Source organism: Macaca mulatta, chromosome 1 (assembly GCF_049350105.2).
Source record: "Macaca mulatta isolate MMU2019108-1 chromosome 1, T2T-MMU8v2.0, whole genome shotgun sequence".
NCBI classification, from domain to species: domain Eukaryota; kingdom Metazoa; phylum Chordata; class Mammalia; order Primates; family Cercopithecidae; genus Macaca; species Macaca mulatta.
In genome coordinates this window covers 174,672,483-174,685,754 of record NC_133406.1, presented here as the reverse complement: position 1 = coordinate 174,685,754, position 13,272 = coordinate 174,672,483, and the positions used below count along the sequence as shown (strand labels likewise).

Sequence of the window (13,272 nt, the reverse complement as noted above, 5' to 3'; positions counted from 1 at the left end):
ACATTAACCCCACCATATTGGATAAATATTACCTAGATTTGCTCTGTCCACTATGGTAGCCACTAGCCACATGTGACTGTTAAGTACTAGTCTGAATGGAAATGTGCTGTAAACATGAAATAGATCTTGGATTATGAATATACAGTGCAATACGAAGCATTTCATTAATAATTTTTGATAATATTACATGTTGCAATATCATATTTTGCATATACAAGCCTAAGTAAAATATGTTATGAAAATAAATTTCACCTGTTTCTTTTTATTTTTTAAATGTAGCTACTAGAAAACTTAACATTACACCTTTGACTCTCATTTGCATTTCTAAGCACAGAAATTATATATGCAAATATATTAGGAGATTGTTTCAAAGAAGGGAAAATAGTAAGAGTGATAATAATTACCTCCAAAAAACTACTCTTCTAATTGATGGTGACTGCCAACAATAAAAATCACAGTTTTCGAAGAAAAAATTGCTTTCATTACTGTCTCATGGAGTATCATGACATTTAGCTTTGATTGGGACTCTGACTGCCATTCACTGCTTTCCATAATTTCCATTTCTGATTTCATAAGGCTTAAAAAATTCTGTCCTGTGGTCCAAATTGAATGTGTACCAAAGCACAGTAGGAGACCTTAAAAATACCTTATTCCATTTTCTCACTATGAGTTTAACCAGAAGAATTCAAAAAGTAGAGAATGCTTCAAAAATGACTGAAATAGAAAAAACAAAAGACAAATAATAACAGCAACAAAACCTTGACTACTTAAGCACCAGCATTTCTCATCTGTACATTTCAATGGTCCCAACTTGGCTGGTTTCAATATGGGGCTATCACAAAGAGCTGTCCTTTGGTGTCCCCTGCCCCTCCTCTCTGCAAACTTCTACTTAGGTGCAGGATTTTACACTACCTTTTCCTTTGTGACAACCTTTTCAAATTTTATTGGCAAGAATATTGACTTTTAAACAAACAATTATTCAGAAACAGAAGGATAAACCAAAACTAGATTTTTCCTTAGGGATTGTTCATATTATCAGGTGAATTTTGGAAACCATGATGCATTTTAAAAGTTGTGATTTCCAGAGGTAACTTTCAAATTAATGTTCCTTTACACAAAATCTTTGAAAATTTAGGAAAAGAAGTTCAAGATCACAAATCAGTAATTGAGAATTGACTAAACTAAATTTTACTATGAGGTTTTTAGTAATTTTAGGGTAGTGGTGTATAAATTATTGGTATGAATTACAGAGTGCAAAGTAATTATGAATAAATCTGCATGAGTTAATTAGTGTTTGTAAAACAATATTAAGTTTTCATCTTGAATTTAATTTCTGACAAGCTATTCCATTATGCTCTTACTTTGTGGCAATGCATTTAATGTTAACTGAGGTCTTCTGGAACAAATCTTTTTAACTTAAAGAATGATTTTAAATTTGAAAATTCGAGCTTGTTCGCAAATTAGTGTGGGAGATATTTTGTGATAGGTGTGACTTTTTGTTTTTCAAATAACAAGTACCAAATAGTACCCATTTAGGTCACTTACCACAATTAAACCTCATTGGTAATAGTTCTTTTTTCTAAAGGAGAAAAATATCTGATAATCACATTAGGAGGCTAGGGTGGTTGGTGGTTTAGCTACATGATAGGTATCCTTATTTCTGTTCTTTGGCATGGTGTTTCTTACATAAGAGATAAAGTATATATTCAAGACTTTGCGTTCCAGATAACCAGTGCTTTCTTTACATGCATATTTGGAACTAGACTGATTTACAGTTATGGTTTCATTTAGTTTGTTCTTAAATCTCTTCAGGAAGGTGTTATATATTTTGTCTCCTGAAGTAGTTTGTCTTTCAAAAAATAAGCATATATATTAGTTTTTCCCTTTAGCTTCTAATTTACACATGTAGACACACACACACACACACACACACACACACACCATACAGTAAGTGCCAGACCTACAATGGATTTAATATAATAACTAATTACTAAACAGTGAAATACTGATACATTCCAGAATGTTTCAAACTCTGGAAAATTTTAAATTGTTTTGTCTTCTTCCTGATACTGAACTGTGGTTCTACTGAATTTCAAATAAATAGTATTTTAAAATTATAAGTCAAGCAAAGAAAATATAATGGTATCCCATTTTCTGGTATGGAGGGTGGGGCTCCTGAAAATTGTCAAACCTGTTTTTGCCCCGATTTCTATCATCAAAATATAGTCTTGCATGCCTCAGATAAGTATAAATCACTAGATTATATGTTCTGTGAGAAAAGATACCATTCCTCTTTTTGCTATTGTATCCTTCTTAAACAGCACAGTGCACAATAATAATAGATGTGTGTCAAATGTGTGTTGAATTAACACAGCTAGATCCTCAAACTTGAGTTAATTATCCTTGTATGAATTAGGATAGGGGCCATGGAGTGGAGGAGCGGAGGGTAAAGAACTTTGTTTAAACTTTAGGAGGTCTAGTCGCAGGTTCTCCTAACTCGAGTCTGAAGGGCTAGTAGGAAATACCTGTCTTTAGGGTCACAGAGTAATTTTTAGGTGAGAGACTACCCCGATACTAGGACTTCTGTTATTCTCTGCTAGCCAGGTGTGGACAGTGAAAATTCTAACTTTTAAACCTTAAGTTGGTATCAGTGGCCATTGCAGGACTATAACATTTTCTGTTTCAACTGGTATGAATGGTACACCAGGAAGAGGCTCATTAGGGCCTCCCGCTCCCAACAATCTCAGGACCCATTGTCACCAAAAGATATGGGAAGAATAAATAACTTGTATCATTGAGTATAGCACAATGTCTTTGTCTTCTCACAAAGTATATGATTAATGTCAGCATTAGGGCATGTACTTGAACATGGCAGTTCAAGACTGGATAAAGTATACTTCTTTTTCTGAATTTTTACACAATTTGACCAAAAAATTATATATATATATATAGATATATATCTATATATATGTATCTCCACTTGTAAGAAGACCTTTCATAAGAACATAACAGTCACCTCTAATTATCGACATTCCACTGTTCTAAGATACAAAATATTTTTACCTTAAAACACTGAATGGCTGGGTTCAGTGGCTCATGCCTATAATCCCAGCACTTTGGGAGGCCGGGACAGGCAGATCACCTGATGTCAGGAGTTTGCGATCAGCCTGGTCAACATGGTGAAACCCCATCTCTACCAAAAATACAATAATTAGTCAGGCGTTGTGGCGCGTGCCTGTAGTCCTTGAGGCAGGAGAATCACTTAAACCCAGGAGGAAGAGGTTGTAATGAGCTGAGATCACTCCAACCTGGGTGACAGAGCAAGACTCCGTCTCAAAAAATAAATAAATACATAAAATGCTGAACAAGAAACTTTATATTTTCTCATAGTTTGTTCCCATAGTTGAAGAATGATAACATTGATTTCCAAAATATATTTTTAATTTTAGCTAATATCATTTTAGCAAATTATGAAAAAAAATTAAAATAGAAAGGAAAGAAGGAGGCCTCCAATCCACATGCTACAACTGGTAAACATTATCTATATGCCTAAAAATCTTGAGGAATATGCACGGATAAGTTTATTCCAAAAGCTGAGAATCAGCCTCTTCTATTGTTTTCTCTTAAGCTTTTGACATCAATGTTAGATTCTGATTGTGAGATAATCAGGACATCATAAGTGACAGCTTGATCAATTAGTTTCTTGTTTCACTCCATTTAACATTTGAATTTCATTTTCTTTCTCTTCTTTCTTTCTTTTCCTGTGGTTCCTCCAGAATGTTAAAGATTATTTTGAATGTAGCTTGAGTAAATCCTACAGTTCTTCCAGTAACACACTTGGGATCGATCTCTGGAGAGGGAGAAGGTGTTGCTCAGGAAACTTACAGTTACCACCGCTGTCTCAAAGACAGAGTGAAAGGGCAAGGACTCCTGAGGGAGATGGTATTTCCAGGCCGACCACACTACCTTTGACAACGCTTCCAAGCATTGCTATTACAACTGTAAGCCAGGAGTGGTGAGTAGCCTCAAAATCAAATGTCAGTTCTAAATTTTTATTTTCCAATTTCTCCAAACATGATTTCATAGTATTAAAATGTGCTTTTCTGTGAAATAACTAAGATGATTGACATTTTGAGAATTTGTTTCCCCTTAGAATCAAACATAAGGTCTTGTAAACAGTGGAGATATTTTCTAGTTCTTCAGAGTGGAAGGAACATGCTTCATTTAAAGCTACTGAGGAAGGAATGAGATACATTTACATTAACGTAAAGGGATAGCAAAATTACTGCTTATGATCTAACTTTTTAAAAAAGAGCTATACAGTGTGCATCAGTATTTTTTGACTTAGAAAAACAAATTACATGAGTTACTATATGTATATGATATTCTTATTGCTGAACTCTACACTTATCCCTAACTTCTCTTTATTATCATCCCATTTTATTAATCTCAGTTTGTGATTATCTATAAAATAAACACTTCTTTGTAAATTGAAAGAGTAATGAAAATTGTGCTGTGATAGATGCTGGGACTATTTTGCAGAGTCTATATTTATGAAAGAGGCTATTTTAAACTAGTGTTGAAAAGTTAATCATCCAATCTTACAATTGTGGTTATCATGCCATGACTGCTTCGAATATGTGCTTTATTATGTATTTAATAATTAGTACATTCTCACTTTTTCTCTTCTGTTTTCCTATATCATTTTAAAATACTTTTTCAAGAATTATTGGCTTACATATCATGGAGATTTATCATGAAAATGAAAAATAATTTCTCGGTTTGATATGATTTTAAATAAATAATGTGTTGCTTTTAAAATAGCTTTTTGTTTAAATAATTTATCAAGCTGAAAGACTAAACATTAAATTATTGTACAACATTATTCTAGTAAATCATTAAAAATCTATGATTTTTATGGTGTACCATGTACCTCTGCCACATGCTGAGCTCTCCAGGGCTGATGACTAGCCCAGTATGTGCTCTTTGAATAATGATATACGGCATCTTGACATCCTTTAGTTAATGTTTACCTGACACATTGAGAATTAGATCACTGAAACTCCAGGTATCATAGTTAATAGCATCAAATATTTAATCAGACAATCCGTGTGATAGAGAATCATGCTAAAACATTGTAAAGAAAATGGATTAAAAATTTGAGAGGCACTGTCTTATATCTTCTGTTCAGCTGAATTAACATTATATAACAGTCATAGCCAATCATGGAGAACTAAAAGGGGTAGGGCTCCCCTATAGGGTACTCAATCACATGGCTTATGTGATTAGTCTTGATTTTGCATCTGTATAATTACAGATTTGGAGTCTTAAAGATTTCTAGATTTATTTTTCAGCAAGTTGGCAGTGATACAATTCTACCAGTTGTTAAAGTATTGAGATGTTTTCATACCAGTTGGTAAATATATGCTTTCTTGAGCTCTCTGATTGCCCCTACTACTATCCCAGACTATTCTCCAGAAGTCTCCAGAATTTCTCACAATCTAAAAGCAAAGAGGTGAAGACTGGCTGGTTTTGGTGGGTGCTGGTGCTATATCTGTTGTTAGATAATTTTGAAAAACACCTTGGATAAAATGTACAGTGCCTTGTAAAGTTTGAGTTCATTTAATTCAAAGACATTTTGGAAGTTGTAGAATTGTTCCTTCCTTAAAAATATCAAATCTAGACCCTGCCATTTGGGGCATGCTTGTTTATCTTTCCTAGTTGAATGTTTTTATTTTTAAAAGAGGGCAATAATATTTGTCTCATTGGCTATTGTGAGGATCAAATGAGGTAATCTATCTAAGGTTTTTTGCTTAGTAAAATGCATTCGGTAGGTAATCAGCAAATGTTGATTTTTGTCTTCTTGATCATTATCCAATAAAGATTTTTTGGAAATTAGAAACCATGTCTCAAGTATCAGTAGCCTTATTCTGGGTGTCAGTATTTTAGGGTGAAATGGAAAATTTAGCCATTATTCATGTTCAATAGTCAGTGAGCACCACATATTAGTAATTCATTTATAACATGCCTGTTTTATTTCAATTGACTGGCTACTTTTTAAAGTATGAGAGTAGAGTATGCAGTTATCAACTCTAAATTTATTTTTAAATATAAGTAACTAAAAGCGTTTCTGAACATCTCTTGAAAATCCGGCTTCCACTGAAATACTGATAGCTGAAGACTGGTGGAATTATTGGTGAAGGAATCTGATTAAAAAATGATTTGACTAGAAGTGAGGAAACTGGGTTCAAATTATGATCATTGCCATCAACTTGATGAAAGTTCATAGAGATAAGGAGTACTGCCTGCGACTATGTGAGAGAAAGAATTGTGCTTACCACTTAGAGTACCAAGAATATGGAATCAATTTCCATGCCAAGACCAGCAATGAGCAAATGTTTTCTGTAAAGGACCAGATAGTAAATATTTTAAGTTTTATGAGCTTTGCAGTCTCTGTCACAACTACTCATCCTTGCTGTGATATTGTGAAAGGAGCCATAGCCAATGTGTAAACAAGTAAGTGTTGCTGTGTTCCAATAAAACTTTGTTTACAAAAACAGGCAGCAGGCTGGATTTGGCCTGCCAGAGTTTGCTGATCCCTGTCTAGACTACTAAACATCTCTAAGACATGATTCTAGGATTTGATAATTGCTTTTACAGTTATCAAGGACAAAAACTGACTTTGAGGTCCTGGCTGATGTGCTAAATAAGTCATAAATATGGGACGATGTGTTCTAGATCAAGCTATCAAAGACAGTGAAATAATTTGATTCAGTTCTAGTGAAAAGTATTGCTCAATTTTATGTAAAGTTTTATCTAAAAACATTAACATGATTTTAGGATGTGTTTATTTGGAGAAAACTGGCCATCATTACAGCAAAAAGACCTTAAATATCAGAATAGTAGTTTTATTTATCATGGAGCAAGAAAGAGTTAGAAAGGACTCAAGCCCAGTTTTATTGGGTGATTTCCATTTTGTAGCCTTTCAGATGAGTTTCTATTATAATACAATCTCCAAAAGACAGAAATGAACAAACAATGGAAATGGTAATACCTACATTTCAGAGTCATGAGGAAAATTAAAGAAAAGGTTTGCTCTGCATATAGCACAGTCACTTGTTCTTAATGGTTATTTTGATGTTATTATTATTGTGATTTTTATTGTTAAATTTAGACTGAGCAGCCAAAATTATGCATTTTCTATTATTGGAGGTTTTAGGGAAACTTTACCTCCTGAGTTCTTGGAACCAACTTGGACATATGATGAAGGAGGAATTCAGGTATGAAAGCAAGATGTTATCTTTAATACTGATAAAATTGATATTGAAAATATAATTTATGTCTGTGGGCAAGTGGGTTCCTAATATTGAAACCTATAATTACATAGATGCTAGACCTGGGCAGGATCACTTCACCTCTTACACACACATATATAGAAGGCCTACCCCTACAAAACTTGTAGCATGGAGGATCTGTAGAAATCCTACCCACGTGAGAAAGTAGAGGGAAGGACTGAATTGTACATGGCCAGTTTCTCCTTCTGAAAACACCAACAAAGATTAAATTATTCATTCTCCCTGGAGAATAGCGAATAAGGCGGCAGAAAGAGGCTGGAAATGTGATGCTGGTGGCATTCTGGACACTTGCAAGGCATATCAAGCATTTCCCAGTTTTTAAAATCTTTTCACCTTAACTTCAGGGGCACATGAGGGATGTGGCTGTTCTTTAGAGGAAGATATCGGGAGTATACCAGTACCGACTTACCGCCATCTTTGTGAAGCTGTTCTCGCAATATCAACTGCTGCCCTTTTGTGTATTCCCCCAACCCCTGCCGCCAAAAAAAAAAAAAAAAAAAAAAAAAAAATCTGAATTCAAAGTTTCCTGCTGTTGTAACCTGAAGTTCAAAGAAATGAAGTTCTCAAATTTATCCTCTGTGTATTCTTGATTTTCTCATTTTGTTAGCAGGATCTTGAAGCGTGGTTTAGAGGGAGGGTTTCCTAACCAGCTGCAGCCTAAGTCATCTTCCGCTGTAAAGGCTGTAGTTTCGTCAGACCCTTAGAAATTGTATTAGTATAATACCAAGTCTCTGATGGACTTCACTTTTTAAATAGTTACTGATGTACCAAATTTATCAATGCAATTCTGCATAACCAAATTTAGATAATAAGCCAATTCTGGGCCGTGAAATCTAAGTTAATCTATAACTTTAATCTTCTTACATGAGGATCTTAGAACACTTTACTTTTTCAAGTCCTTCGCTGTTTACAGTTTGTTTTTATGTATTTTAATTATCTATCTCTCTATATATATATCTTACCACACAATACATTAGCATTTTTTTTTTTTGCATTCACCGTTTGATTTGGATTTTCCCAGATATTTACCAATATTTTTGGTTTTAATTCCTCCTCATATCTTAGACCCTCTGCTGGGATTACTTGCCTTTTTGCCTGAAGTAAATTCTTTAGAATTTATTTCGGTTTGTCTGAAAATATCTTTACCTTATTTCAACACTTTGAAACTATTTTTTCCCTGCTTTTTGTCTTCTGTTGTTACTATTAGGAAATCAGCTATCACTCCAATTGTCTTTCTTGTAGATGACCTGTCATTTTTTTTTTTTTTTGTCTCTGGATTTGGGCAGTTGAACTTTACTGTGCCTAAGGGTGGATTTCCTTTTATTTATCTTATATAAAATTTCCCAGACTTCTTGAATATGTGAGTTTATATCTTCCTCATCAGATCTAGAATATTCTTTATCATTATCTCTTCAAATATTTTATCTGCCAGTCTTTCTCCTCTGCCTTTGGACTTCTGACTAAATGTATTTTTTAAACTTACTTCTTTATCTTCCATTTCTCTTAATTTATTCCACTTTTTTTCTCATTTTGTCTTTCTGGGCTGCATTCTGATAATTATTTCTAATCTGCCTTCGAGTTTGCTAATTTTTTTTCAAATGACGTCTCATTTGTTATTAAACCTATTATATATATTTTTCATTTTGATTATTGTGTTTTTTAATTTTAAAGTTTTTATTCATGTATTTAAAAATATACTAGATAATCTTATGTGGTTTTCTATTCCCTGCATGTATTCACTACCTATTACTGCATAACAAATAATCCCAAAATTTACTGGCTTAAAATAACTAATTTTTTATCTCAGAGTTTCTATGGATCAGGAATCTAGCTGTGGCTTAGCTGTGTGCCTCTAGCTCAGGTTCTCTCACAAGGATGGAATCAAGTAATTGGCCAGTACTGTAGTCATGTACATGGGTGGAAAGGTGGGCAGATCTGCTTCCAACCTCACCAACATGGTTGTTGACTGGCTCAATTCGTGGCTCTGGCTGACTAGAAATACCAGTTCCTTGCCATGTGGGGCTCATAGACCCATGTGAAGGCTATTTATAACATGCTAGTTTGGTTTCTCCAGAGCAAGTGTTTTGGGAAAGAGAGACCAATAGAAAGTGAGCAAGACAGAAGTCAAAGTATTTTGACAACTTAATCTTAGAAGTGACATCCCATCACTTTTATATATTCTGTTCATTAGGTCTTACACATGCACAGGGGAGGGGATTCTGCAAAGGAATAAACAAGGAGGTGGAGATCACTGGAGATCAGTTTAGATGTTGTATATGGCTTTGCAGATATTTTCAAGCTTTAGAAAGCAAGAACAGTTATTTTATTGTTTTGCTCATTTTAGTATCTAAAGTTTTCAGTGATTCTATTTTTTATTATCTTTGTTTCCTGATGGTTTTTGCTCATGCTTTTAAAAAACTTTATTAAGAAAAATAGCCAATGCATGCTGGGCTTAACACCTAGGTAATGAGTTGATAGGTGCAGCAAACCACCGTGGCACATGTTGTATGTAACAAAACTGCACATCCTGCACATGTACCCTGGAACTGAAAATTTTAAAAAAAAATTCCTTACTACTATTTAAAAAAACTTTATTAAAGTAAAATCAGTGTGCAAAAAAGTATACATATAAGAGGGCATGTTGATAAAATTTCACAAATTGGACACAACCACAAAACCAGGAACAAAATCAAGAAACAAAACTTTACTAGTGTCTCAGAAGCTCTTCTTATGCACCCCATGAACCCCTATGCCATCACTACCTCCTCCATACATCTAACAACATCTATTAGTTTTGTCTGTTTTTGAACTTTACATAATGGAATCACATAATGTATACTCTTTTGCATTTCACTTATTTATTGCCCTCAACATTAGGTTTAAGAGGTGTGCTTAATTGTATTGTGTACTGCCACAATAAATTAAATGTCATTGAAACATTATTTGTAGGCACAATTTAAGGTATCAGAATAAGGTTCATCATAGAGAATTTGCACTTGATTCTACCAGGTCTATAGGGGCATTGGGGCATTGGTAGATTGATTAGAGGGTTTCTCAATCATCTGGCTGAAACATGATCATAATCTGTGAAGGTCCATTGTCTATGACCCCACACCCTCAACCACTGGCCCTGCTTGAATTATCACTGAGGCTACCCTTCTGGCAGTCTCCTGGATGTACAGTAGGGGTGTTTACTTCTATTTTACCTTTGCAATGAGAAAATAGCCCTTTGAAATTCTGGTTTAATTTGGGAAGACTCTCCTTTTGAATGCCTCACCCAGGCATGGCTGGGCTTTGATTACAGTTCCCCCTTGACCCTCAAGTACATCAGACTGATGTTAACTTTTCCTCTGTGTGGTAAATATCCTCAGGGCAAAAGCAGCTTTGGTGTCCATTATGTACCTTTGGTGAGAAACGTACCCTTATACTTTGGCTTGCTATTTCCTTACTAACATGACATTTCTTTAGTAGCATCAAGAAAGTAAGATGATACTTTTCCTTATTTTTAAAGCAAAGGTTTTGTTGAGATAACCTTGCTAACAATATTACAGAAACCTTTCATAGCTACTTGCTATGGAGATCTTAGGTCCTTTCGTTCCACACTTGTTTTGGCTATAAAATTGCCTTTAGTACATTCTTAAACTGAAGTTTCTGATGACAATTCTTAAGTGTGTACTCCCAAGGGTCTAGTGAGGAACTATTTCTTTGACTTTTGCTCCTGAAGACACTATATTTCCCCAGTATCTGAATGTTCTTGGCTTTGAGTAAAATGTTTCCTTATTTTCTCTGGTAGATATTAGTGTCTTTATTGTTTTATCTCCCTTTCAGAAAGAAACATCTGAGTTTGCAGTAGTTTAATCTGAATCTTATTTTAGTGTATTTTCTTCCTTCGTACTTGTAGGCCTACATGGAGTTGATTACTTCACTTCTTTTACTTTTTCTTGCTATTTGATCTAGGTATTGGTAATTATCCATGGATGAGGATAAATACCAAATACATATACAAACACACACACACACACACACACATACACACACACACCCTTAAGCATATCATATTCAAACTACAGCAAACCAAAGACAAAGAGAAAAATCTCTAAAGAAATCAAATAATAAAAATAGACATATAGAGGAACAAGAGTAATAATTATACTGGACTGTCAGAAACCACGAAAGCAAGAAGAGAGTAGAGTACATTATTTGAAGTGTCGAAATAAAAACCTTCACCAGGCTAGAATTTTATAACCAGCAAAATTATCCTTCAAATGTGAAGGAGAGAGGGAGACTTTTTCAGACAAACAAAACTGAGGAAACTCACTGTCAGCAGACCTACTTTATAGGAGCATCTTAAAAGCATGTTTATTCATCAAGAAGAAAAATGATATAAAGCAGAAACATAGATCTACACAAATAAGAGTGCCAGAGGAGAAATACATGAATATAAGATAACATTGTTTAGTTTTTTCAAGCTAAACTTTTTTAACTATATAAAATAGCTGTTTCAAGCAATACCAACAACATGCTGGGTGATTATAGTATGGGGTAAGGGAAATGAAAGACAACAGTGTGAAATAAACAAGCAGGAGCAAATGGGAATATTCTGTTTTAAGATATATGTACTACATGTGAAGGTAGACTTAGGTTACTTAAAATATACATGTGTATTATACATCTAATATATATGTAAATATATATAATATATATTATCTTTATCACATCTGGAACAGCAGCTGCTATTGGAGTCACCACTTGGTTAAACTTACGATAATCCACCGTTATCCTCCAAGACCCATCTTTCTTCTGCACAGGCCAAATGGGAGCGTTGGATGGGGATGTGGTGGGAATAAACACCCATGTGTCTTTCAAGTCCTTGATTGTGGCACTAATCTCCACAATCCCTCCAGGGATGCAATATTGTTTTTGATTTGACCTATTTTTCTAGGTAGAGGCAGCTCTAATGGCTTCCGTTTGACCTTTCCCACGATAATAGCCCTCACCCTAACAGTCAGGGAGCCAGTGTGGGGATTCTCTCAGCTGCTAAGAGTGCATGTGCCAATTATGCACTGGGGAAATGACCACAGGATGAATCTGAAGACCCACTGGATCCACTGTGAGTTGGACCTGAGCTAAAACTCCATTAATTACCTGACCTCCATAAGCTCCTGCTTTAACTGGAAGACCACAGTGACATTTTGAGTCCTCTGGAATCAACATTAGCTCAGAGCCAGTGTCCAGTAGTTCCCTAAATGTCGATCATTTCCCTTTCTCCAATACACAGGTACCCTGGTAAAAGGCTGGAGGTCTCCTTGGGGAAAGATGGGAGAAAGATTCACTGCACAAATTGTCGGTAATGTAGTGGAGTCCTTCCTCAAGGGGACCTGGCCTCCCTTTCATTCAAGGGATTCTGGGTCTGTAAACTGGCTTAAGTCTGGAAATTGATTGAGGGTATTATGTATAAGTCACTAAACTCCTTGCCTCTCATGAGTGGTGAATGAGGAATGTCAAATGCATCTATTTTGCATTATATCTACGCTAAGGACTATTCGTTTTCTCCATACTATCAGAAGTAGAGTCCTGAGCATTATTGAGTCTAATCATATTAAGCAGCCAACTCCAGAAACTCCCAAACTAATGAAAGAACTCCATCCTTAATATCCTGTTCCTCTAGAACCATTCCAGGTACCAAAATCTATGTTTGTCAGATTTCTGTAGAGGGACAGAACTGCTAGGATACAAAGTCCCACAATAAGCTGTCTGTAAGCTTGAGAAGCAAGGAGAGCCAGTCTGAGAGTCTCAAAAACTGAAGAACTTGGAGTCCAATGTTTGAGGGCAGGAAGCATCCAGCATGGAAGAAAGATATAGGCTGGGAGACTATGCCAGTCCCTCCTTTTCACATTTTTCTGCCTGCTTTATATTT

General features: G+C 35.0%; 1 protein-coding gene across 1 annotated transcript in view; it reads left to right on the top strand.

The window, feature by feature from the left end:
- Nucleotides 1-13,272, top strand: part of PDE4B (phosphodiesterase 4B) — a 584,599-nt gene that overhangs the window by 140,246 nt on the left and 431,081 nt on the right. The window contains exon 3 of the mRNA XM_015141386.3: nucleotides 3,777-4,015. Coding sequence (XP_014996872.1) covers nucleotides 3,777-4,015 — 239 coding nt within the window. The remainder of the gene's footprint in view (nucleotides 1-3,776; nucleotides 4,016-13,272) is intronic.